The sequence below is a fragment of the Pteropus alecto genome, unplaced genomic scaffold (assembly GCF_000325575.1).
Source record: "Pteropus alecto unplaced genomic scaffold, ASM32557v1 scaffold103, whole genome shotgun sequence".
NCBI lineage: Eukaryota > Metazoa > Chordata > Mammalia > Chiroptera > Pteropodidae > Pteropus > Pteropus alecto.
In genome coordinates, this window is record NW_006436288.1 from 13208852 (window position 1) to 13234987 (window position 26136).

General features: G+C 32.3%; 1 protein-coding gene across 3 annotated transcripts in view; it reads right to left on the bottom strand.

Moving 5' to 3' along the window:
• Positions 1-26136, bottom strand: part of IPO8 (importin 8) — a 55102-nt gene that overhangs the window by 15888 nt on the left and 13078 nt on the right. For all 3 annotated transcript variants that reach the window (XM_006912719.3, XM_025047346.1, XM_025047345.1), the window contains 15 exons: positions 24968-25124; positions 22029-22118; positions 20661-20755; positions 19991-20075; positions 17714-17848; positions 17146-17245; positions 14617-14693; positions 14231-14347; positions 13718-13807; positions 12265-12430; positions 11074-11234; positions 10137-10262; positions 7083-7149; positions 2873-2995; positions 2169-2266 (listed from right to left, as the gene is read on the bottom strand). In XM_006912719.3, the coding sequence (XP_006912781.1) occupies positions 2169-2266; positions 2873-2995; positions 7083-7149; positions 10137-10262; positions 11074-11234; positions 12265-12430; positions 13718-13807; positions 14231-14347; positions 14617-14693; positions 17146-17245; positions 17714-17848; positions 19991-20075; positions 20661-20755; positions 22029-22118; positions 24968-25124 (1687 nt within the window). The remainder of the gene's footprint in view (positions 1-2168; positions 2267-2872; positions 2996-7082; positions 7150-10136; positions 10263-11073; positions 11235-12264; positions 12431-13717; positions 13808-14230; positions 14348-14616; positions 14694-17145; positions 17246-17713; positions 17849-19990; positions 20076-20660; positions 20756-22028; positions 22119-24967; positions 25125-26136) is intronic.

Consider the following 26136-nt stretch of genomic DNA (forward strand, 5'->3'; position numbering starts at 1 on the left):
TTACTCAAAGAATATAGGTGAAACAGAAATTTAAAATATAGACAAAAAGAGGTAACAGAGAGAAACCAAAAACAGATTCACTGAAAAAAGACTTAATGAAAAAGACGAGCTTTATAAAAATTTTTTTAAAAAATTAGAAATGAAAAATATATAAATACAAATAAAGAAGAGATTAAAAAATAAGAGAATACTATAGGGAACACTCTATTCCTTACATATTTGAAAACTTAGATGAACTGGATAATTTCCTAGACAAATACAATTTAAGAAACTGAATTAAAAAGAAATTCCAGATAAAGATGACCGAACACTCCCATTTAATTTTACTCCTTCCCAAAAGGCCATTAAAATGATAATAAAGAGATTTTAGAAGGATACATCCACGAAGATTGAGAAATGGGAAAAAGATAGCTATAAAATTTTGGTAGCTAGAAAACAGATGGATCGGTGAGCTGAATAGTAAGCAGCTAGCTGCCAAAGCCAAGAATCAGCCATATTAATATAAATTTTAAATTCTACCTCGAGGGCAGTGTATCTAGATCTAGATTCTAAATGTGAACGGGCTCTGGAACCAGAATTCCTTGGTTCGAACCTCAGCTCTGCCACTTTTTAGCTGTGTTTTTAGAAAAGCTACTTAACCACTGTGTCTTACTGTCAGCAACTGTAAAAGGAGGATAATAATATATCTACTTTATGGGGTTGTATGATACAGAAAGAAAAAAAAAATTACTCTTTTCCCCAAATTGCATTCACTTTACTTGGGTTCAAATCTGGTGCCAACACAGAGTAGCTATGTGACTTAAGACAATTTACTAAACTTCAGGCACAATGCAATATATGTGGTTCAATCTCCTCTTTGACAAAAAAGTGATACCTTCCTTATAATGCTGTAAAGATTAAATAAGTTAATATGTATAAAGTGCTCAGGAAATTCCTGGCATATGTTAAGAGTTCAATAAGTGTTAGTTATTATTAAAATCAAGAATATGAAATCTATCTTACCTACTCGATAAGTCTAAAGACATTATTGTGAATATCACTTTTACTCTATCTGCTATAATACAAAGCAGCTGTGAGTTACTAATGGACTATGCAGGGCTGTTATGTTTTCTACTTGTTGCTTTCTCTTACCCTTTTCCTCACTAGCTGCTCTCTAACTTAGGAAAAACTAAAGACTGCTGATTATGATTTAACAGATCTTGGTACACATCTCTTCCAGTGAGGAAAATAAGTTGTATACTAGTTTTACTCTCATTTCCAGGGCCAACTTTTAGGTCTGGCTATTTGGGCTTTCTCAAATTTGCCAGCTCTATGCAATACAGTTTTATATTTATGTATATACATATATTCACCTAAAGGAGAAGGGAAACATTATTTAGTCATCAATGATTCCAATATAAAACCAGTAGAGGACCAAATCTCACCTGTGGCAAAGATAACATAGTAGACAATCACGTTTGTGCATAAATATAACAGTTGCCTTATGTGACTTATAAATTATCCTGGACTGAGCTAAATAATGCTATTTTCCAACTATTTCAATTTTTTGTCCTATATTATTTATGTTCAAATTACCTATGTCTCGTGCTTGCCAATTTATACATTCAATTAAAAGAAAAAATCAATGATTGAGACTGTGTGGTTATTTCCCTAGCACTTTTCTTTAATCAAGTAGCAAGTTTTTGAAAGGAAAAAATACAAAGAAAATTATTTACCATGAGAGGGTAAAGGGGGAAGTAGACTGGGGTAAAAGGGGCCAAATATGTGGTGACAGAAAGAAATCTAACTATGGGCAGTAAACACACAACGCACTATATATATGACTTACTGTTGAATTGTACACTTGAAACTTATTGGATTTTGTTAATCAATTTCACCCCCTCAAAAAAATTAATTTATTTGTATAAAAGATTCAAAGAGGAAAAAAAGAAAATGATTTACCTTGAACATTAAAAAGTACACAGCTATAAATGTGCCAAACATTCTTAAGCACAACACACAATATGAAATGTTCAAATTACAATTCGAAGCTCCATTAAAAAATACAAAATGACAACTATATGTTGATGAAGGCAATATAGAACTGAATGTGTAAGAAAGTGTATCCTGCAGTAAAACACTCGAACATTAGGAAGAACCACTACAACAAGGGATTAGGACATGCTTACCTTTCTACACATTGTAAAAAGTATTTCTAAATGCTTTGGATTTGATAGCAAAGTATTTGTATCTATTGTCACATAATTATGCAGGAGAGGCATCATGTCTGGAAAAAAAATTTCAAAATCCCAATGAGACTTGAGTGACAGGAGTATAAATTATTCCCACTGAACCATATTTCTATTGTACCCACACATTACTATCTTCCCTTGCAACCGCAAAACACTAGAAACAAGTGGTAAATCTGCCCTATTTGTAGATGAAGTATGTCTTATTTTTCTCCATAGCACTCATCACCGTCTGACATACTACATGTTTTCTTGTTAGTCTGTTTTCCCACTTCCCTTCTCCCCTCACTAGATCAGAAACATCAAAAGAGCAAGAGCTATTTTGTTCACTATTGTATAGTTGAATTTAGAAGAGTGCTTAGAATTTAGTCAGTATTCAGAAAACAGTAACTGAATTAATATATGGAAAATATGCTCTGATCGCAAGCTAATTTAAGATACAATACGAAACAGACGCCTTCCTATTGCCTATATTCCTGAGGCTGAAGAACAGTGCTATGACAACCACGCCCTTTACTTGACAGGGAAACAAGAACAATTATTTTCTGGTTAGTACTGGAATCATCTATGTCTTTCTTTCAAGTGCAAAAGGAAATAATATCTAGACAGAGAAAAGCAAAAATGTTACATAGTCAAAGCCATACCTGTAAAGTATTCAAAACAATAAAGAAATACTTCATATAATATACCCAGAAGCTGCCACATTTGAGGGGAGATACCATGGCAGGTTAAACTGTATGCCAGTGAAAGAATTTCTTCATAGAATTCTAGAAAAGAAGAAAATCTCTAGTAAGAATGCTAGAAAATAGCAAAAATTAAACACAAAGGCCACACAGGGGAAGATTTAGGCTGCATCCTAACGCAAATTCCTCTTATATCTAACATACTTTTGAGCATCCCTTCCTCAGCATTCACATCTTCGGCTACATAGTATTTGCTACCTTCCATTTCTTATCAATATTTGCTCCCTACTCAAACAAGGCAAAGATTTATTTTTACTAAACTTACTTACTATATTTAATTTTTAGATATTTTGTACTATATAAAATATAATTTATACTTATAAAATAAAAAATGGGTATAAGAAGGAAGAGATTGTCTTATCTCTTTCATGTACAGATTTTAAATTTACAAGTAATTAATATACTTTGGAGAGCTTAATTAAGCTATGCTAAAATATCTGCCTGTCTCGCATATTTCTACAAACTATATACTGGACAGTATTTTGTCAACTTACATAACCTGTAAAAATTATACAACATTTTTCAATTTGCCTCAAGACAATTATACCCTTCATAAAATAGAAGAGTCTAAAGAGAATGTTTCAGTATTTGCATATGTATTTCTTATTATTCTCCATCAAAAAGAACTTATATCTAAACATACAAGCAGAAAACATAAACCTCAATATAAAAAATTTGTACAATTCCTAACATGTCACTGAGCAAAAGTCTAACTTCAAAGTTTTTTTTTTCCATTTATTAAAAAGAACTAATATTCACCCTAGAAACCTGAAGTTTTATTCTGTAACATTATTTAAAACCTGAATGAAGTTTTATTCTGTAACATATATTCAAAAGCTAGTAATACCAATATATTGGCCTTACTGAAAGCAAAATAAGAGGGAAATTACAGATTATGGGAAATTATTTGTTACGTAAGACAATCACTTGAGAAACAACAAATTATCTGAATATAAAATTTCTGAAAGTTCTGTTCATCATTACCCCACCATTGAAGGTGAATAAAGGAGAACAAATGCCTCTTCTAACATGAAACCTAAAGACAGAAAAGGGGCCCAATATTTCCTTTTGCGCCCTTGATAGCTATGGCATGCGTGTATGACCTGGCCGCTAAGATGCTTAAGATCAGGACTTTGAAGCCTGAGCGAGAAACTAGAAGGACAAAGCTGTTACAGATTATTTTTTGTGACTGTGTTAAGGTCTGGACAGTGGTAGGTGGCAGTATAGGATCCAGTGTCGACAGAGTCAGCGCTGGCTTTCTAAGTGGACCACTTCTATGGCAGAATCCTGGATGGCTCTAGCCTTCCCATGGTTCAAGTGAGCTACTAAATATCTTTCCACTAAATTCCATTTATGCTTTAACTAATCAGAAGTTATTTCAATTATTCTCAACCAAGATTGTTAGGGTGTGATGGTTTTACTAAGTTTGACTTCATGTATAAGATAAAGCAGTGAAAGCAGTAATAGCTAAGACTGGCTTTTAATAATAAATAATATTTTATGAGTAAATTAGCAAAATGAAAACAGGCAAAAGAGGGACAGAAAGTGGGACAATGGAAAGAGTCAGGATTATGGACATAAATATTGTAGGGGATTCTGGAATAACAGATTCAACTCATGACATCTTCCAGAATAGTATTTTTTATCTGAGATCCTATATGGCCAATATTGGTTCAAAAATGGCCATTAAAATTAAATGCATTACAGCTAAATACATAAGAGGGATCATCCATCACCTTGAGACTTGGAATGGGATATTAGAGGGGGCAGGCAATTAAAACCACGGTTTTCTCCTCTGCCCACTGCACCCAAGAAATAGGCTCCCTTTCCTTTTATTAAGATCTTGATGTTGCAATTGCTCAAATCAAATAGCTGGTATAGGCAGATTACAGAAGTTTTATATAAATTATTTCTCTTTGCCTTACTTCACAAGATTATTTTAAATATAAATGGAGAATTTCCAGTTACAGTATTTTCCAAAACTATGGCCATAAGTAAACAAATTCTTTTGAGCTTATCACCTTCCCAATTTTAACATCTCCAATAACAATAATATTTTGAGATCCTGAAAAGTATAGATGAATAATCACAAAATAATTCTTGCCATAACCTAGAAGGAAAACAAATATTTGTAATTCTAGAACATGTAAGCAATTAAAAGATGAAAAACTTCTCTGCCTTCCTTTTTGAATGTTTTAAGTATATAATAATTTTTCTTTGTTTTGGTATAATACTCAAATAATTCCAATACAGTAGTGCCCCCTTATCCATGCTTTTGCTTTCCATGGTTTCAGTTATCTTCAGTCAACCACAATCTGAAAATATTAAATAGAAAATTCCAAAAATAAACAACTCATAAATTTTAAATTGTGTATCATTCTGAGTAGCATGATGAAATCTCACATCATCCCATTCTGTCCTAGCTGGAAAGTGAATCATCCTTTGTTCAGAGTATCCACATTACATATACTACCCGCTCCTAGTTACTTAGTAGATCTCTTGATTATTATATTGACTACCACAGTTTTGTGGTGCTTGTGTTCAAGTAACCCTTCTTTTATTTAATGATGATCCCAAAGCTATTCACACAACTTTTATGACAGTATATAGCTAGAACTGTTCTATTTTATTATTTATTGTTGTTGTTAATCACTTACTGTGCCTAACTTTTATAATTAAACTTTATCAGAGGTATGCATGTATAGGAAAAAACATAATATGTATAGGGTTTGGTACCATCTACAGTTTTAGGCATCCACTGGAGGTCTCAGATCATATCCCCCATGGATAAGGGGAGGACTACTGTAATATCCTTACTTGCATAATCTTTATACAAACTGATGCGTTGCTAAAAAATATAAGTTGACCTTGGGAGCTATGGAGGGTAAAATAAAATGTCAATCGTCTCACATAAATCACTGTTTACTAGTGTAACACTTTCATTAGGAATTCCTTTTGTTTCTACAATAGCCAGGACTTAAAAATTAGTCACCTAATTTCCTACGACTACTAGTGACTATTCTTCTCTGGCTATTAGATATGTTAACTGTTTTGCACTTGCTCTAGTAAGAGAGTAAAGAAAAGTACTTGCATCCTTGGATCCTATTAGCAAAAAGCACCACCAAGTTACTGTTTCACCTGCATGAGAATCACCTGAAATAATCAGTAAAATGCAGATTCCTGGGCACTGCCTCAAACTAACAATCAGAATGGGGTTACAGTCCAGAAATCTTCATTTTAATTAGCTCCTCACTGATTCTCATGCACACTAAAGTCTGACAACTATGGCTTTACAGCAATATCCTCAAAAGTAAGAAGTACGTGTACCTGATATAGCATGCAAGATAATCCACTGAGATGGGAGAAGAATGTATTCGAACACTTTGAATCCCACCCTTTTACATTTCTATTGTTTATGTATGTAAATGTAGTATAGTAAGATATGTGTATTGCCTTTAAATACATATTCAAATATTATTTACATATATTAGAAGTTCATGTTCAATTTTTTACTAATTAGGAAAATAAATAGTCAAGGGACCACCACTCTTAAGCAGTAACAAGCTTTCCTCGCATCTTTCTATTTGAATACTACACAGATTGTGTCTCTCTCATGCCCAAATGCCCTAGGGCTAGCATCTTCAAAATGCTTGGATACTATGGAAAAGCAGCCTCCTCTACGAATTTCCATCAGTTTGTTACATCCAGCATTAGTTACTGATTCTATTCAGAAGTTGGGCACTATAATAGATAATAGAACAATAATAGCTCACACTTCTGATAAGGCATACACCTATCATTTCACATTTTTCAATCCCAGATTAAATTAACCTCACCTGAACCTCATCCCAGTTCTGGTTTCTAAAAATGTAAAATTTCAAATTCTCTGCCCTTTGGAAATTCTAAAGTCAAAAATTCTTAGTTGGGTTATTAAGTTTTTCTCTAAATGAAAATAGAGATATTAGAAATATATCCAAAATTGAAGAGAATGCAATCTTCTCCTTCTCAAAATTGTCCATTTTGTTGAATTTGAAGAGCTAAAAATGCACTGGAAGCTCATCAACTTTTTTAAAATTCTCAATTTACCTTTTTAGTCAACCTTTAAACTTACCAATTACATGTTTCTGTAAAACAAGATCAATGATCCGTAGACAGATATTCTCCAACTGCTGAGTAACCTAAAGACAAGTTTTAAACATTTAGTTTAAAATTCATCATGTTATCCCTTGATCTATATTAATCTATAAATTTAATATTATCTACATAAAAATATCAAAAGAATTTTTTTAGAGAAGTTGACAAGTTAATTCCAAATATCACATGAAGAATTAAACATGCAAGACTACCAGAAAATTCTGAAAAGTAAACCAATGATGGAAATGGGAGTTAAATCCATAATAAAATTAATTCTTTACCTCATACTTTATACCAAAATAAATTCCTAATAGATCAAAGATTTCAAGGTTAAGACTTAAGGTAAAAAATACTAGAAGAAATAAAAAAAAAAAAAAATTTGTGTATAATCCTAAAAAGAAAATAACTCAAAGCCCAGAAACCAGAAATAAATATATTGATTTTGGTCTCAAAAATTAAAAATTTCTGCATAGAGCAGGAGGAAGTCAAAGATAAATGAAAAATTGAGTGAAATATTGTCAAACGGTATCACAAAGATAAAATTCACCTCACATGAAATCAACAGAAAGGCAGAAATTAAGAAAAAGAAATATAAATGGATCTTAAGCTTATAAAAAGATGTTTATTCTAATACATAATAAGAGTACAAATTCTAAGCACAAGATTAACACTGTTTACCTATCAATCTGACAATGATCAAAAAGTAGGAGCTTTACATTGATTTGGAAGTTCAAATTGATACATACTATCAGGAACAAGTTAGCAACATCCTTCAATCTTATACCTTTATCCTTTTATCCAGTAATTCCACTTAAATGAATATGCCCTTAAGATATATTATTACATGTGAAAATGACATGTAAAAGGCCATTCACTGCAACAATGTTTGTGATTAGTAACAACCAAATTTCCACTTAACAAGAGATAGTTAAATTATATCCATTAAAAGGGGACTGGTTAAGAAACTTGATCTTGCAACTATTAAAAATATGTAACTTTAATGACTAATATGAAAGGATCACCAAGATATATTAAAGTAAAAAATGGCAGATGAAAACTGTATGCTATCATTTTCATTAAAGAAAAATATACATACTCACTTTTTACCTGGAAATTGTAGTAGAAAAATCTCAGAAAGGACACAAAAAACTGGTAAAGGGGCTACCTCCTCGAGAGGAGAATCAGATGACTAGGATACTAAGTGAGAAGGTGAAATTTCACTGAATACCTTTTCACACCTTTTAAATTTTTCAATATATGTTTGTACTAAATATTCTTTAAATAAGTAAAAAATTAGAATCCATTATAGGTTACATTCTTCATCTAAGTATCCTATTTTCAACTTTCGAGTGTATTCTTTTAATATTCAGCTTAAACTACTGTCTGAAAGTTCAAATGATCCAAAATTTAACATTTGCCAAGATATTTAAAACCATTAAGCAAAACTGCATATGCTTAAGCATCTGTTTTAAATTTTTAATTGTGCTCTTCACACATTATTTGTACATGTATTCATATACACGTGATTTTTTTTTCCTTTTGAGGAAAGATGTTTTCAAAGTTTGCTTTTAACAAGCTAAAATTCAAATCACAGGACAGGCAATCTGGAGACCAAGATTCCATTCCTTGTTTTGCCTCTAATTATCTATGAGCTAAACACTTTAAGTTTTTCATCTGTGAGTAAGGAAGCAAGAAAATCTGTGTCTCAATTTTAAACCTTGCCTTCCTTGATAATCACAGTTAGTTCACATGTACCTTTAATTTTATTTGAAATTCAAAATAAATTTAATTTCAAGAGTAAAAGAATTAAAACAAAAACATAAAATGCTGTTTTGTTCTCAAAATAATCCTCCTGCTCATTCTACTACTGCCCATCCTCCACACACACCTATTTGGGAACACTGGACTAAGTGATTCCTCAGGTCTCTTCGAATTTAAAATACAAGTTTTACATATAAGACGAAAGAATTGTCCTTAAGTACACTTGTAATTTAATTTGGAACATCTCACTGTCCCCAAGAGGACCATATAGTTTCAACAAGGATACAAAACTAAAATAAAATAATGAATATGGACATTAAAATTCATATTAAGCATTTTAGGTGAAAGAAGGCCTACCCTGGAGAAGAATATCAAACTGTTTTTAAGAATCTGGTTATCTTCCACTGGTATGTGATAAACACAGGATAAATCAAGAGCCATAGGGTTTAACAATGCTATTTAAAGAACCAGCACCTGCTTCCTAAGTCCTCACTGCATAAAACAAGAGCTGCCATCATTGCCAAACAAGTCAACTTGAACTACCAGAAGAACACAAATTTAATTTGAGTTAAGGAAAGGCTATGTGATACTTGGGCAGGAGTGAGGCAGGTTTTAGGTGGGGAAAAAATGATACACTATCAAAATAATTTGACTGCAAACTCAAAATTCTGTGAACAAATCTCCTGATACTATCTGAACCTTGTTTTCAACTTCTATAAAGGACACTACCATTACCTGCTCTATCTATCTATCTCATGTTGAATTAGGTAAGACTAACAGCTAATATGAAAGCACCTGATTATTGTCTGCACAAATTTTTATCCCAATATTGTTCTGGAATTCATTTAGGAAAGATAATGTTTTAAGCTCTTCTTCCCTTCCATTCTCACAATATGTTACATCAGAATTTGGTTCCACTATTTAATATTTGCCACTGAATGAATGGCTATCAATCTCTATCAAGAAGACTAAACTATGGGTTCCAGAAGGCAGAGTTCATTTCTAATTCAATTTGGTATTCCCCAAAAGCCTAGGCTAGCACATAGCAGATGTGATGAACTAAACTCAGATATACCCCTTACAACCACATGTAATATTTCCCCTCAATCATTTTAATATGTGTCTATAAAATTCGAGGATAATTTTTAAAATCTAGCAACATAAGTAAGTAGTAATTTAAAAGTCAAGACTTTAGAACTCATGCCCATTGATTATACAAATTTCAGTTAATGTTACCATAATGACAAAATAAAATACAATGAAATCTCACCTCTTTATGATCTTCTACAACTGTCAAGATAGTATCAATGGTATGTAAAATTCCCATAGCCATTACTGTTTTGTCTTCGACTTCTTCATATTCATCACTTTGAAGAACTTTGCCAAATATCTCAGCCTATGAAAAGAACATGAACATATTCAACAATTAGTACTGTTATACCCATCCCTCACTATTTAAGTTAGCAAAAGTGCAGTGTCTCACATGTAAATGTCAGCTTTGCTCAAACTAAGTTATGCACTTTGCCAAGTGAATCAATAATAGAACCTGTAATGTTTTAAACATAGCCATTTTTTTCCTTATCTAGTCACTAGAGTGGAATGTACTTTAGCTACTATAACCAGATAGCTAATATTTAACTTCTGGTTGTCATTAAACAAACAAATCCAAAATCTAGAAAAACTAAAATCTAGTAGTACTCAACTGAAAAATTTGATAGAAGGTTTAAAAGAAAAAAAAATCAAGGAATTATCTAAAAAATGAAACAAAAGAACAAATATGGAAGACAGGAGAGAAAAGGTAAGGAAATTAGAACTCAGTCCTGGCCCAATATTCCGCATCAGAACTGCAGAACAGAAAAAATGGTAGGAAGAAATTTATCAAAAAGGTAATACAAGAAATTGGTCAAAACTGAAGAAAATGAGCTCCAAGATTCAAAGCCCAGAAAGTGAAAATTTAGAAGGCTCACATTAAGGCATGTCATTATGAAATCTTAGAATATTATAGGTGAAAAGAGATAATCCTAAATGTTATTAGAGTTAAATCTAATTAACTATAAAAATTAATAACTGTCAAAATTATAAGAGCAAACATTTCTATGTTACTATTATAGTTACATATAAAACTAAACTCCAAATTCTGGAGTTTAATGTATTTAGATTATTCAAGACTTTTATACCAAACTAACATAAATTCTTGCCCAGCTTACCAAGTGCTGAGTCATATCAACAGCAATTGAGGCTACTTCTTGACTGTATTCACATATCATCTTCTGGATGACATTAGTTACATCATCATTTTCTGTCTCTCTAACAATGTGCAACAGTTCCTGCATAATAGGCCTCACATGTGGCTTCATATATTCCTTAGCTAATGCAACAAAACAAACAAAATCAGTAAAAAAAATTTAGCTATTCACAAGTAGTGAAAAGAATTAACTTGGTCCTAAGATAAAGTGACACACGGTAAGAGGTTCTAGATAGATTCTTGCTCTGTAGTGAATAAGTCACAAAGCTGTACCAAAATAACCTTCACCAATATATCAGTTTTCTTATGAGTAATATGGGGATAATCAGTCCTGTACAGAAAAGAATTGCCCTGCCTAAAATGCCAATAGCCCCCAGTGAGAAATTCTAATTATATATATGCTCTGTCATTGGCATGACTTATAGAACATATGATACCAGGATACATGTATAAAAAATCACATGCATAAGAACTATGCCCAATACTGATGGTGCCCATTTCCTGCCCCACCCCATCTCTACCTACCTTCCTCCCCACATATCCTTATATAATATTCAGACTTCCATTAAAACATTGTTGAACAGAGGTAAACCAGATTCATGTTTACTTTCAAAGGTTTATTTGAACTATGAACAGAATATTCTTCTGAAATAACAAATGAGATACCTGTTTTATCCCTTACTACGAACACTACTTGCTACTTTCAGAACCAGCAGAATCATAGAATCCTAGAGTTTAAAGGAATCTTGAAGCCATCTAGTCCAACCCCCCTAAATTTAAATATATGGAAATCTAAGCCTTAACAGATCAGGTGTCTTGTCCAGGTTTTCATGGCAAATTAGTAGCACAATCATAACTAGAAACCAGGTCTCTTGAGGCCCAGTCTACCCTACTGCCCAATAATTATCAACTTGTTTCCCAACCTAAAATATTTCTAGAAACCATAGTCAAAAGGAACTCCTAAAAAGGGCAAGAAGAAACTCCTATAAAATTCTGAAGGGGCAAAAGCTCAGAAATCCAAAGCCTAAACCTTGACTTAGAGAATCATCCTTATTAGTAAAAGAAATGAACAAAAGCTATTTGAGAAGACTATGCTCATAAACAAACAAATAGATAAACAAGTAAATCTTCTAAAGGGCATTTCTGGCTTTACCTTGTGTCTGGTTAGAAATTAAGGACTGAAGAGCAAGGGCAGCTTCGACTTTGACAGGCATCTCCTTATCTTCAATCAGGCTCTTCTTTGCTAGTTCAACTGCATTTCTTAGATTAAGTTCATTATGAAATTTCAAAGAACTAAATGCATGAAGTACCCAACAGGACTGTTATAAGAAGAAAGAAAATAGGGAACCATTGGGATTATGGTATTCTGTAATAATGTCATGCATATAAGAACTTCTTACTAAGTAAAATATCATTAATTCTACCAAGTACTGCTTGTTTGTTTTTGGAGGTAGCATATTAGCTCTAGTTGCTAACTTTTGGATTTCCTAGTTTTATTTTAAAAGGCAGTTGGATTACTTCTAAAATACCTGTATGCAACAATATTTTCACAGGAAAAAAAACAGAGCTAAATTTAAATATCTCTGAAAAAAAGTCCTATTTATGCTTTTAATATAATTCACAACTGATTTATTATTATATGTAAAAAGCTACTGTGAAGCAATGTTTGACATTCATTTTCTGGCCTTTACAGCAAACAAACAAAACATTATTTTTCCTTAGTCTAACTGGCTTAGCAAACTTCCTTTTTTCACACACATAAGATATGAAGAATTTTAAACCTTGTATAGATTACCAAATTTTAAACTATTAGACCACAGAATTATATTATTACTTTTTAAAATTCTCTATTTGTATAAAACACAATTAACAGGAATTAATTTGAATTACTAAAAACTTTTAGCAAGAGAATTATAATTCACACAACCCGTCAAAGATAGTAGCCTACCTATAAAAATACTTGTGTGCTCTTAGCATCTCTAATCTACATTTGCCCAAATATTTCTCCCTCTGACAATTATCTTCTGTTTATAAAATGCTTTAGAGGGTATAGGCATTATTAACATATGTTGTTTTTAGCAAGACATTTTTTTGTGTTGACAGAGTTATAAAGATACATACAAGGCTCTTGAATTAAAGTTCTATTTTTATATCTCCATATTGATTCTAGAAGTAATGTACAATTAGAACACAAATAAGTTTACGTGGATTATTATTTTCATTTGACTAAGACATATCTACCTAATATACTGTAAATCATAATCAAGTTTTTAGCAAAACTAGAAATTTCATGCTGTTTTCTGACACTGAAAATTAATCCGTTTATGAATTTACATTGTACCACTGCCGTAACAGCATCCCTCTCATAGCATGCTTTGCACATGCAGTGAGTGAGGCTAGGGTGAAAATGAAAACAGCTGGAATTAAAAGCCATAAATCCTCTTATTTACTAGTTTGTTCTTTATTCAGCTTATGTGACCATAAGGGACATTCTAATTGACTTCATTTTGCCTCAACATGTGTCAATTTATCTAAAAACACTTAGTTTGATAATTATCTTACAAATGAAGATTTTAAGATACATAATGGAAACATGGAAAACTTACTCTAGCTCGAAGATATCCCAGGTTAGACAATAATAATGGAAATACATGATTCTGCAGCAACAACTCCATTTGGTCCTTGAATAAACTCTTCTGTTAGGAAACAGAAATTAAGTTTCAAATTACTAATGTCTTTTTCACATGTAAAAGTCACATCCTAATAAAGTACATTATGACTTACACTTAAGATACTTCTATTTACAATTTTGTAAAATTACTTCACCTACATATCACTTGTTTTAAAACAAGAGAGAAATAGTACCTTAAACATATTTTTATACTGATTTTTGTAGAAACAAAGTCACTTGACACTTTTTAATACAGCAACAGTTTCATACTAAAAAACTGACGAATAAAGAAGTATTCTTTTTAAAGAAACAAGTGACAGAAAGGATATTTATAGTCAATTCAATTATGCAGAAGCAGTCACTAGTTTTAAATTATCCATAACTTTCATATTCTCTCATTTGCCTGTGCTTCACAGTTTTAAGTAAATTAAACTCTAAGTGGCTTAACCTTCAATAAAATATCAGCTAGAGAACCAATCACGTGCAGGGCTCCATCTTTCTTCCTCGAGTCAAAGTTCGGGTCTGTTAGGATTTGATAACAGAACGCCATCATTTTTGGCAGTACCTAAAGAAAAAGAAGAATCCGTTTCAGTCTACATTAGCTTACACTGCCTCATGATAGTATTAAATACGATACACAAAATTTCAAAATTAAAGCCACTTTATTGTGTTTAATTAAGAACATAAAATAACCATTTTCTCTTGCTAAGACAGAAAAATATTCTTAAAGTGACAGATTATAACTCATAATACAATTTTTCAAATACTAGGTTAGAGTGTCAAATCAACAGAGGCTACCTTTCAGTTCTAGATTTAGAAAGAATAACTATATACCTCTTTTCTTTTCTTTGCAGCAGTGTATAAGAGAGTCTGGGCTGCTGTGGTAGGAGAAGCATAATCTTCAAAAATATCTAAGATTTTAAAAAGGTTAAACCGTGTTAGTAAAAATACAATTACTATAGATTTCAAACCTGATTAATCACTACTCCAAAACCAAAAAATAAAAGTCTACATATGACACTGGTTTACAGCATTAAAAAGCTAAGGATATATCATCAGTACTTTCATGCACAAAAGGATTTATCGAACTCTATAGGTTGTCCTTTTAATGCGATTCTCGTTCACCCCGAGATAACGCATGGATTACAGTCCTACCCTTGCCCCTAAAGTTTGCCATGAAATACGTCGCTTTTATTATTATTTTTGCATCACTCTAGTATAGCAATAGTCTTTGGAAACAAATGACATCATGCTATTTATAACATTGTTTTTTTGTAGTTCGATCGCTGAAAATGTCAAATCCTAGAAAACAGTATTCCTACACAAACTGCACCTTTTTTTTTCTAAATGGGAAAAAGGTTAAACAATCATTTTAAAGGAAACAATACATTTCAGGCATATGTTTCTCTAAAGACAAGAAAAGCATTTTATCTCTATCGAAAAAGAGCAATAATTTATTTAGTGTTTATAATGTGCCAGGCACTGTTCTAGGCTCTGGAGACAAAAATATCAAACAAAAAGGTTCCCATAGAGCTTACAAGGTGAGAGAAACAAATTATACACATACATGCACACACACATATAACAGGTCAGGCTAAGAACATATGTACAACAGGTAAAGAGAAAGAGAGTGGAGAGTGTGGGGTGCTAGTTTAAATAGGATGTCAGGAAAAGCCTCTTCAACTCTCCATTAAGGTAACACTTAAGCAGAAATTGAATGAATGAGGAAGAAATCTCTACATGGAAATCTAAAGATCAAGTTTTCAAAGTAGAGCAAAGAGCAAGTGTAAAAGTCTTGAGGGACTGCTACAACAGTGCTTGGCTCTCAGCAGGTAGGTTCAATTCGATAGATATTTGTTGAAATATACACCTATTTAAAATGCAACACTTAACTACATAAAATTTTTCAAATTTCAGCATAGGCAGTTTTACATAAGAATGTGAAAACTTGAGAAGTATTTGATATATCCATATATAAACATAAAAATAAAACCAAATCTAAGTCTTTGCCTCCAAATATAAAACACAAGCATAACAATACTAATAACTAACATTTATTGAGTACTTACTCTGTGCCAGGCACCATACTAAGATTTTACAAGCATGCAGTATTCTACACTAAGCAGTGAAAGCAGTTAGTTATTTGTATTATCCCATTTAATCCATCCAACATTATAGAAAAGTATTATAGAAAAGCTAAAGTATTATAGAAAAGCTAAACATTAAAAGAATGCCTCGAAAAAGAAGATTGGCTTATCACTCTTCTCCTAGGAAAACAAAAGCACTAGGAAGGGGAAATAATAAATCATGCCCATGTATAATGATTTTCAAAAGGAAATGAATGGTAGAATGGAGAGATAAATCAGATGGCAAATATTGTTTCTCATTCATTTGATTTTCCTGTACTTTGTCTCAAAGAGACACTTCCTCACTTACTGAATCAAATAATACTAAACAAAAAGCACTCTAAAAACAGCATAGCCCAATAACCTATGATCTATACCAGCAGGCTTAACTCAAGTAGCCAGTGACACCTGGACCAAGGTGAAAGCACTGCATTGTCACAGCACCGTCAGCATGCCTTGGGCAGGGTTAAGTTTATCAATTATTTATTTCAACATTTACTGAAGACAGACTAGAGACAAAAACTAGTAGAAGGATAAAGAGGTGTAGAAGGGATAGAGAATGCAAAATAAGGCAAATAAATAAGACAAAGTCCATGACCTTGGATAGCCCTAAGCTGTAGGAGAAACAGAGGTACACAAATAATATTTTGCTATGTTAAATGCCTGAGTACTCCGTGAAGCAATTAATTCGAACTGGAGATAAAAGAGAATGAACTCAGGCAATCTACACAGTTCAACAGCTTCCAGGAGAATCCAAGCTTAAAGGACTCCCAGATAACTAGGCCACATGGTGGGGCCACTACAAATAATCTCATCCCCTGTGGAACACTTAGTCTCTACGATAAGGAGGCAAACCAAATTGGGGTGCTCCTAAAATATGCAAAAAAAACAAAGGATCTCCCAGATTGAGCACAACCCAATCTACAAATGGGTAACCCAAAAGGCACAAAAAGAGATGGTCCCTGCAGATCGGCATCACAACAGAAAAAGGTATAGATGGCTCCATGACTGCTTCAGCATCTACTACAGGGATGAATAAAGCAGCTTTTCATCTCCCACACCCAAAGGCATCAAGTCTGTTGCTTCAACAGAATGTCAAGAACTCTTGTGAATTTCAGTTTATTATGCAAAGCAGAACTCTGGGAATTTAACAAAGAAAATTTGCTTTAAAATACAAATTTAATTATACTATTTTACATATCTAGGAACTGATGAGGAATAAAATCATCTCGATTACCAAATTTCATCCTTATATATTCATATGGATCTTCTTGCCACAGCTCTTCATCTTCATCCTTATAACACATCACAGAAAAAATCACATCTTCAGAGATATTCTAAAAAGGGAATAAACAGAACAACAAATGGGTATAAGCTATTCAAATTTGGGAAATATTAATAATGTATTTACTGACAACTTTTATGGTGTTAGTTTTCCAAATTGTTATATTAATCTTTCTGTTATGTTTGCACTGGCTAAGGTGAAAGCAGGAAAGCAAGAGCCTAGGGAGGGGGCAGGAAGGGAGTGGGGGGAGTGGGTTAAACATAAGATTGTTTTTAAACAACAACTGATTAAAGATATAGAGAAAGAGATGAATGTAAATGCTATTCTTTGAAGCAACAGCAGGGATAATAACGTTTTACTAACAAATCAATATCAAACAAACCTTGACTCTTGGTTACATATACTAATATACTAATATATTTCTTATTGTAAACATTTTTACATTTCCATTTTGGTCCTAAATATCACCATATCGACATAGTAAAATTTTCTGTTCTTCTTCCATTTTCAAAAACCTAACCTGTATGTGTGGCTTCATCTGCTTCCATGTTACAGAATGAACAATCCCTTGGTTGAGATAGTTGAATGCTTGCTGAAGAACACGGGGGGCCACATACTCTTTCTGTCTATATTGGTCTAAAATTTTTAGTAGTACCTATAGGAAAACAGGATGAGAAAATAAAGGAGAACGTAAATAATTTTAAGGTTAAGAGGAGGGGCACTTTAGGCATGACATAAAACCCAGAATCCATAAAGATAAAAACTAACAGATTTTTAGGGAAAAGAGTAATATTGTGGAAAAGTTCATAGGCAGCTTTAATTATTAGATAGGTCCATGTTTTATATTGAACTGAAGGGTGTCTCACTGTAATTTCCAGCCACTTGTCCTACTTCTAACTTGCAGAATTACTCAGAATAAGTCTACAATCTATTCCACATACTTCAAATAAATTAAGATTACTGTTAAAAAATAATAACAGACTTGACTAAATGAACACTGAAAACATCCATATAGCAAGAGACACCACAAACAGATTTTAATAGTTGATAATGGTGCATTTCAAATTAGAAGAGAAAGGATAAATTATCCAAAAAATAGTACTGAGACAACTGATTATCCATCTGGAAAAAAATGAAGCTGGTACCCTAACTAAACTTCACAACAAAATAAATTCCAGATGGGTAAATATCTCAACAACAACAACAAAAAAAAACTGAAAGCATAAAATTCCTAGAAGAAAACCTGGAAAAATTTTATTTTATAATCTCGGGCCATGGAAAGTCTTCATAAATATCACTATAGCAAGTTTATAACTGAACTGCTAAATAAATTAACAGGGTGCCTTTCAAAACATGTACAGAATTTATGAATTTGGAACACAAATTCAGTTCAAGTTATGTAAAATTCAGATTTATAAAATTTGTCAGAAGTCCTACCCTCACCCAGATGCCCTTTCTGCAATGCTGGCTAAAAATGGATGCTATTGAACATGGTTCTTCCTAGAACAGTTGTGGTTCATACAAAGTGGTAGGAGATGAGAGATTTGAGTAAAAAAAAGAAAAGAAAGAAAAAAAATATAGGTTTTGATAAGAAAGCTATTTTTAAAACTAGGAATATATACCTTAAATAACTAAGGTACAAATAATTAATGACATGGATGCAATAGTATGAAATTTATGTGACACTGGGAAAACTCTACTGAACACAATTCAAGAGGGCATCAACTTTAGGATGCTTAATGGTTTATATAGCAGTGAAAAGAGCAGAAGACAAAGCTGACCAGCTTCTTGATTATGCTAGTATCCACAGCGAACCGCTGAACTGATAATTTTATTCATTATTCACTAATTTCCCCTACAGACTGCTTCATGGACCAACAAAGTAATTTGTGAGAAAATTACAGCCATAGCTTTCCTGAACTGTTGCAAGGTACATTTTAAAAATGACAATCTATAAAATGATACTAGACAAAATGATAATCTATAAAAGGAAGTACTCCATCTAACATAACAGGTTTGAAGTAGTTAATTTTATATCATTGACAATGAGGAAAACTAATATGTATAGATTTATAAAAACCTAGAAACACCTCTATATCATTAAAGACTTTTACTATGTCTGATTAATCTTTGCTTCCCCAACATGGTCCTAACACAGCCAGCAGTCAATAGTTATTAAGTTTTATTTGTGGAAATATAAACAAAAATATCGTGATTCAAATGGCAATACAGATCAACCAATTTTCATGCCCACTTGTCCTTTGTAGTTTTTAAATATTGATATCAACCTAGATTATTACTCAAGAATTAATTTTCACTGTATAGAATGGTTCCAAAAATTCCACAAAAAAAAGTATCAGTTTTCAGCTGAAAGTCTTAACTTCTGAGCTCACTTCTTCCTAAAATAGATCAATAAGTATTCTATAACTTTTCTGATATAAAAGCTTGGAACAAAGAGGTAAGGCTCAAAGAAATGGAATGTAAGAAACTCATAAGAGGTCAGAGAGTTAACAGAAGAACACAATCTAATACTGGTAACTGCTACACCAGTATCAACAAACTTCAAAGGCTTGAGTCCAGCACCTAGAAGTCTAGAGGGCACTTCTTGTGGTAGCTCCCCTAGGCCACTTGGTTCCAAAACTGATCACAGTATATTAGATTTCCAGAGCTGCCATTTCATCCCTTATATTTAAATATGTAGCGTATTAATATGTTCCTACTTTGAAATAGATAGAAATGACTTAACTACTTCCAGTACTGTCCTTCTTCTATTTGAAACGTTTAAGTTTATTATTACCTGCTGAATTCCCACTGCATAGGTTTTCAAAAAGAATTCAGAAAATTCAAAGTATTCTTTTGTGACATTTCCTGGGCTTCCATATCTTAAAATACAAAGAAAAAAAAATGTTTAAATATCAAGAATTTTAAAAACAAGCATGTTCACTAGTTGAAATACAGTGCCTTGTTGAAAGATGTATTCTACTGGGGCACAAAACTAACACTTTCCCCTTTTTTCACAGATCCCAAAATGAAATCATGATGAGCTATACTTAGACTCTAAGAGCTCCTAAAGGGCAAATATTACAAATAAAATGTTACAGCTGACACATTTTTTCAATAAATGCTTCTATAATTAAATTTAACTAACTTTCCTATGGCGTTGAATGGCCAAGCACCTTCTTGCACAATTCCTGAATAATTCCAATGAGCTAAACAATGTCATTTCTCCATTCGTTTCATAGAAGAATTTTAGAAAGAGTCAGAGAAAACTGACAACCTCCTTATTATCTCAAAGTCATAATGAGTCACAGTTAAGCCTACTTTAAAACAAAGAGAGGGTGACTTTTTGCCCTCTAAGGCTCTAGAGACAAATAATCATATACTGTGGAGCATCAAGGGACCTAATTTTATTATATCCAACACTGAGATACTGACCATAAGATCATAAGTCTAATAAACAGGATTACCGTTCAAAAAGACGAGCTACAATATGCAATGCCCACTTCTTACACTTCCACCAGACTAGTTCTGGTCTATCATCCTCATCAATTTGCAGAGTCTCCTAAGAAGACAAAAACACCCAGATTAAATTTCTGCATAATAAAAGGGTTTATGTGAATAACAAAGGCAGAATAAATCTTGATATAGATTAAGTAATATTAAATGTGAATTTAGATTGCCACACAAATGCAAATTCCTTCTTATAAACTGCTAGGTAGGATTTTTAAATAAACAAAGCAAATTTCAACTAACCAATGTTGTTGTTTATCTCTTATTTTCAAAAGGCCCAAATACATAGAAAAGAAATACAAAATACCATATCACTTGAGAAAGCTCTGGATGACAGAAAGGTTCTATACCTCTATCCAGGTGTCAGTAATGCAAGCGAATGTTTGCCAGAATTCACTGAGCCACTCACTAAGCTCTGTGCACTTAATGTACATAAATTAAACCTCAATATAATTTGTCTCAAAATATGAAAAAAGAAAAAGTACTGCACATTTGAAGGCAAGCTTAAATTTTTAAATATTTGATATTTTAATTTGATTAGTTACTTCAGTTAATTTGATAGGTGAAATATAGCATAATTGTTATTGCAGATAAAAATGAGACACCATCTTTAACCCATCAAACAGGCAAACAAAATTTTATATAAGAGATATTCTCAGTCACCACTTAGTAAAACATAAGCCAGGGCAATATCTCTGGAAAGCACTTTTGCAAGATCTGTCAAAGCCTTATACTCTTTTAGAAGCCTATCCAAAGAAAATAATTATGAATGTGTATAAAAATTTAGCTACATATATATAGTTAAAACATTAAAAAACTAAACTTTAACACCTAGTAAATGAAGCATGCAACAAAAATAAAAGTATAAAAACATAATCATAAAAAATATTTACAATAGATTTTAAGTGAAAAACATATTTCAAAACAGTACCTGCATATACTATTTTTATAAATAAAGGCTAGAGGAAAAAAAGCTAGAGAAATAAATACTAATTTTTTTTTTTTTAATATTTAGGCAAAGCAACTCTTGGTTGGCCTCACAGATTACAAGGAACTTGTCAGCTTACAATCCCTTATTTTTTTATTTTTTACACCTATAGCACCTGATCTTCCTAGGTGGTTTCCCATCCAAGTACAAATACTAATTTTTTAAAATGGTTTTTATCATATTTAGGATTAGTTACTTTATTAGTTTTGCTTATCTGAACTTTCTAAAAATGAGTGTGTATTATCGTTTTTATTACAGTAATTTTTTTCCAAATAGGCTATGATAATAAATCAGTCTACCACAAATATTTTTCTTAAGAATACAAGCCCTTTCTTACAGGAGGGACTGTCCTGTCAATAATAGTTCGAAAGATCTCCATCCACGCTGTCATGGTTTGGTTATTCACCAGTTGAAGAGGCAGTGCATACTGAAAACAAAAGAAAAATATCAAATAATAATTCCTCCCCTCCAAAAAAAAAATCAGCAATTTCATCTATACTGGAAGGCTAAAATATATGAAATGGCTAACATTTGACAAAGAAAACAGTAATTTCATATGGTTCAATCTAAAATTCAATTTAAAACAGATCTATAAACATATATATAAATTAAAATTTTAAAATATAGACATATATATGCCATGAATTGTTTCTCTGGGCTACTTTTTAAATGAAAAAAAAACCTGTAATACAGTAAGGTCTCACTTATTCAGCACGAGATTCGGATAAGTGATTTTTACCATTTACCCCTTCGTCAAACTTTTCATTTTAACCACTTTTTCCCCTTTATTGAGATATAGCTGACATTTAACATGGTATAAATTTAAGGTATACAAAATGACTGATATATGTAAACACTGTGAAATTATTACCACAATAAGATTAGTTAACACCTCTATCACCTCACATAATTACCTTTTTTTTGTGGTGAGAACTCATTTTAACCACTTTAATGAAAATCTCCACCTCACAAAACATTTTTTCTATTACTTTCTTCTGTACCGTGGCATAATACCACAGCCATTGTATTACTGTAGGTCCCACCGCCACCCCACTACACTGTGAGTTACAGGAGATGAGGCACAGCACTTATGCATGCACGCATTCCAAAACCTGCTACATGAGCATGCTAAGGATGTAATGGTAAGTAAGAGACATAGTCTCTGTCCTTATAAAGCTTACACTCCAGTTAGGGGGAAAAAAAAAACATATATAAACAAGGAATTACAATATGGTAAGATACACTGTACAGATAAAAGCAATACAATATTGATAAAGGCAAAGAGGAGGACCACCTAACCCAGCCTGGTAGTATCAGAGACAACCTGCAGGAAAGACACATAAGCTGAGACCTGGAGAAAGAGCAGGGCATAAAGCAGAAGAGTAGTCCAGGCAGAAATAAAGTATTTTAAAGGCTCAGAAGTAAGAGAGGGCATGATCTATTATTCATGAATTGAAAGAACTTCAGTATGGCTGGAGTGTAAAGCACAAAGGCAAGGATGGCAAAAGATAAGGTGGAGCGATGAAGAGTTTTACAGACCATGTTAAGAAGTTCATACTTTATTCTAAGTGCAATGAGGAATGTTTGGGCTTGAGATAGGGAACAGAGGAGGAGCAAGCTGAGGATTGGGGGAGACTGATGATGAGTCCACTTTTAGACAAAGTACATATGAAGTATCCAAAAGCCCTGTACACAATAAATAATTGATAAATGCTACTTAGACAAAGTTAATTTAACTGTATCATACTTTTCAAAACACGAATTTGTCTGCCTCTTCTTAAATTGTCAATCATTTTTTACTTACATTCTCACTATAATTGTGCCTCTTAAAGCCTTCTAAATTTTTGCTCCCCAGATTCCCAGAGGGAGCATATTACTTTAAGAGCATATAACAGATTACCAAAATGGTTTAAAATGTTGAGGTTTTTCATTGGTTTTTTTTAGATTTTAGCCTATATATGTTGAGATAAAACATCTTAGATTTTGTCCTCTTAGCAAATCAAGTAGAGTTAGAAGCTTTAGGAAAATTATTTCATTAGCCTCTATCTTACTTCCTGATTCCTGGCTATGCTTCTCCAGATAGGAAAGGAAAATCTAACCTCTGAATAAATGGGATATTACTATATCTAATGGCAAAACATCTCACTGAATAAAAAATATTTGCCTCAGAGTAAAGTGATTCTCCTGAGGAAAATTTCTGAAAAATACTTTAATAAAAAAGCAAACACACCATACATCTTCCTTCCTTATTACTTAAAAAAAAAAAAGAAAGAAAGAAAGAAAGAAAGAAAAGAAAGGTAGGAGAGTGGGGGAACATATTTTCCTAGTATCCTAGTTTATTCTCTTCTTCCCTCTGCCCCATCCCCGCCAAAAAAAAGCTGAGCTGAAAAAAAATCTACCTCCAACTTTCTCTATTAAAAGATGAGGCTAAAAATAAAAATCTTTATTAAAGTAAAATATTTGGAAACAGTACTAAAGAACTTAAGTCACAAATGAAGCCAAGAACAAAAACAAACTATCTTGGCTCTCTAGCTCGACAAAACTACCCTCTTGCCATGACTAATTTAACTAAAAAGCATGTAAGAGAGGTTTAATTCATCATCAGACAGCTTAGACTGACAATAATTATTCCTCCTCCACCAAGATCTAAATAATTTACCCAAGTCTTCTAAGAATTAAACTTTTAAATATTTTTATATTTAAAACACTCCTTTCTCTATCTTCTTCTAATTACTTTGTAGATTATCATATTAATATTCTTTATACCCTTCAAATCAGAAAAAGTATTTTAAATAAAGGAAAATGAGCCACTAAATCTTGTTAGATTTAAATAAGGTCAAATGCAAAGAAACTGCCATCATCAGTATGATTTCCCAATGAAGGACTCTCTTCTTTTCCTATACTCATAACTAATTTGCAGACAGAATGTTATGGACAGATTATTCAAGTGATCAGGTTTTAGGGCAGTTAACAACCCTGGTTCTTCCATACCCAGCACTTCAGATACTAGAGTAAAAGGCATAAGGACACTGAATCTCAGCTCTGCCATTCAGATAAACTTGGACAATCGAGTTAATTTCTGTGAGCCTGTTCTCTTATGTTGAGCCTGTTCTCTCAGGCTCAACAAATGTTTTTTTGTTTTAAGAAATATTTGTGAGAATATATAATAATTTTTAACCATAACTGACACTATTGAGTACTTTCCATTTATCAGGCAAAAAAGAAAAAAGAAAAAAAAAAGCCCACCCATATTTCTCTTCTGCAATAGAAACTTACCTGAACAAGTGCATAAAAGATTTTCAGAATCTGTTTCTGTAGTAAAACAGAATAATGCGAGGAATCGGGAAGGAGTTGCATGATCTGTTGTTGAATACGAGGCAGAAATATTTGCATTGCTGCTATAAGAGGTTCTCTTTCCTCTGCTTTCTTATATCTACATGAGCAAAGACAAATAAAAAGAAAAATAATTTCTCCCCCTATAAAAGAGCTATAAGTAATGAATGAAAAAATATATTTTGAACTATACAAAGCTAACAAAACAAAAACATTCTAACCATTGGCTTATACTTTCTGTTTGGATTGTTAGAATAACTTAGAAGGAACTTTAAAAGAGCACACTCCTGTTTTAGGCAGAATGCCTAAAATCTCTCCATAAAGAATTAGACTAGTTAAAAAGAATCCAAGACTATTTTACAACTTTCCTATATAAATTTTCCTACTACTTAATATTCATCATGCCACAATTCTTCCTATAAAATACAAGTTAACAAGTTGATATGTCTGTTTAAACAGACATATCTGTAATATAATAAATAATGTGGGAGAAAAAAACATTTCTTATACTATCCAAGATTGAGAAGTTGGAATAGTTTACAAACTTAGGTGCTCTTAGATCACTTGAACTGCTACGAATCTAAAATATCTTCTCAAAATTCTGCAGAGTATGAACTAACTAGTTTTTAAAAAAGAAAATTACAGGACTTTGCATGTACAAGGAGCAGTCCTTGTAGAAATCAGAAAACACTTGTCTGCCACCTCCCAAGTTAACTTTTATGGAAAACAAAATCACTAGCAAAGAAACTTTAACATTTTCTATTTTGCATCTAAAAAGTTAAATATTTAATTTACTTAATAATGTCCTCATTTGAAGATATATGTTAAGGTACTTCTATATCAGAGTTTCCAAGGAAAGCTGTTAATAAATGGTCCTCTGAAAATAACAAATAATTTGAGAAGCACTATATTATCATATCACTGCCTCAAAGATTAGCAAGGTACATTAGCAGATTAAAGGTTCTCTGAATAACTGTAGTAAATAAACATATTTAACTGTGCTTAACCCAGTATTTGCCAAATTAACCTGATTCTGCAGAACACCCACAGCAGACATCTCTATGCAATTTAGCTCTAAGTTAATACAGGCTAGTATTTTCAGGCAATAGAGA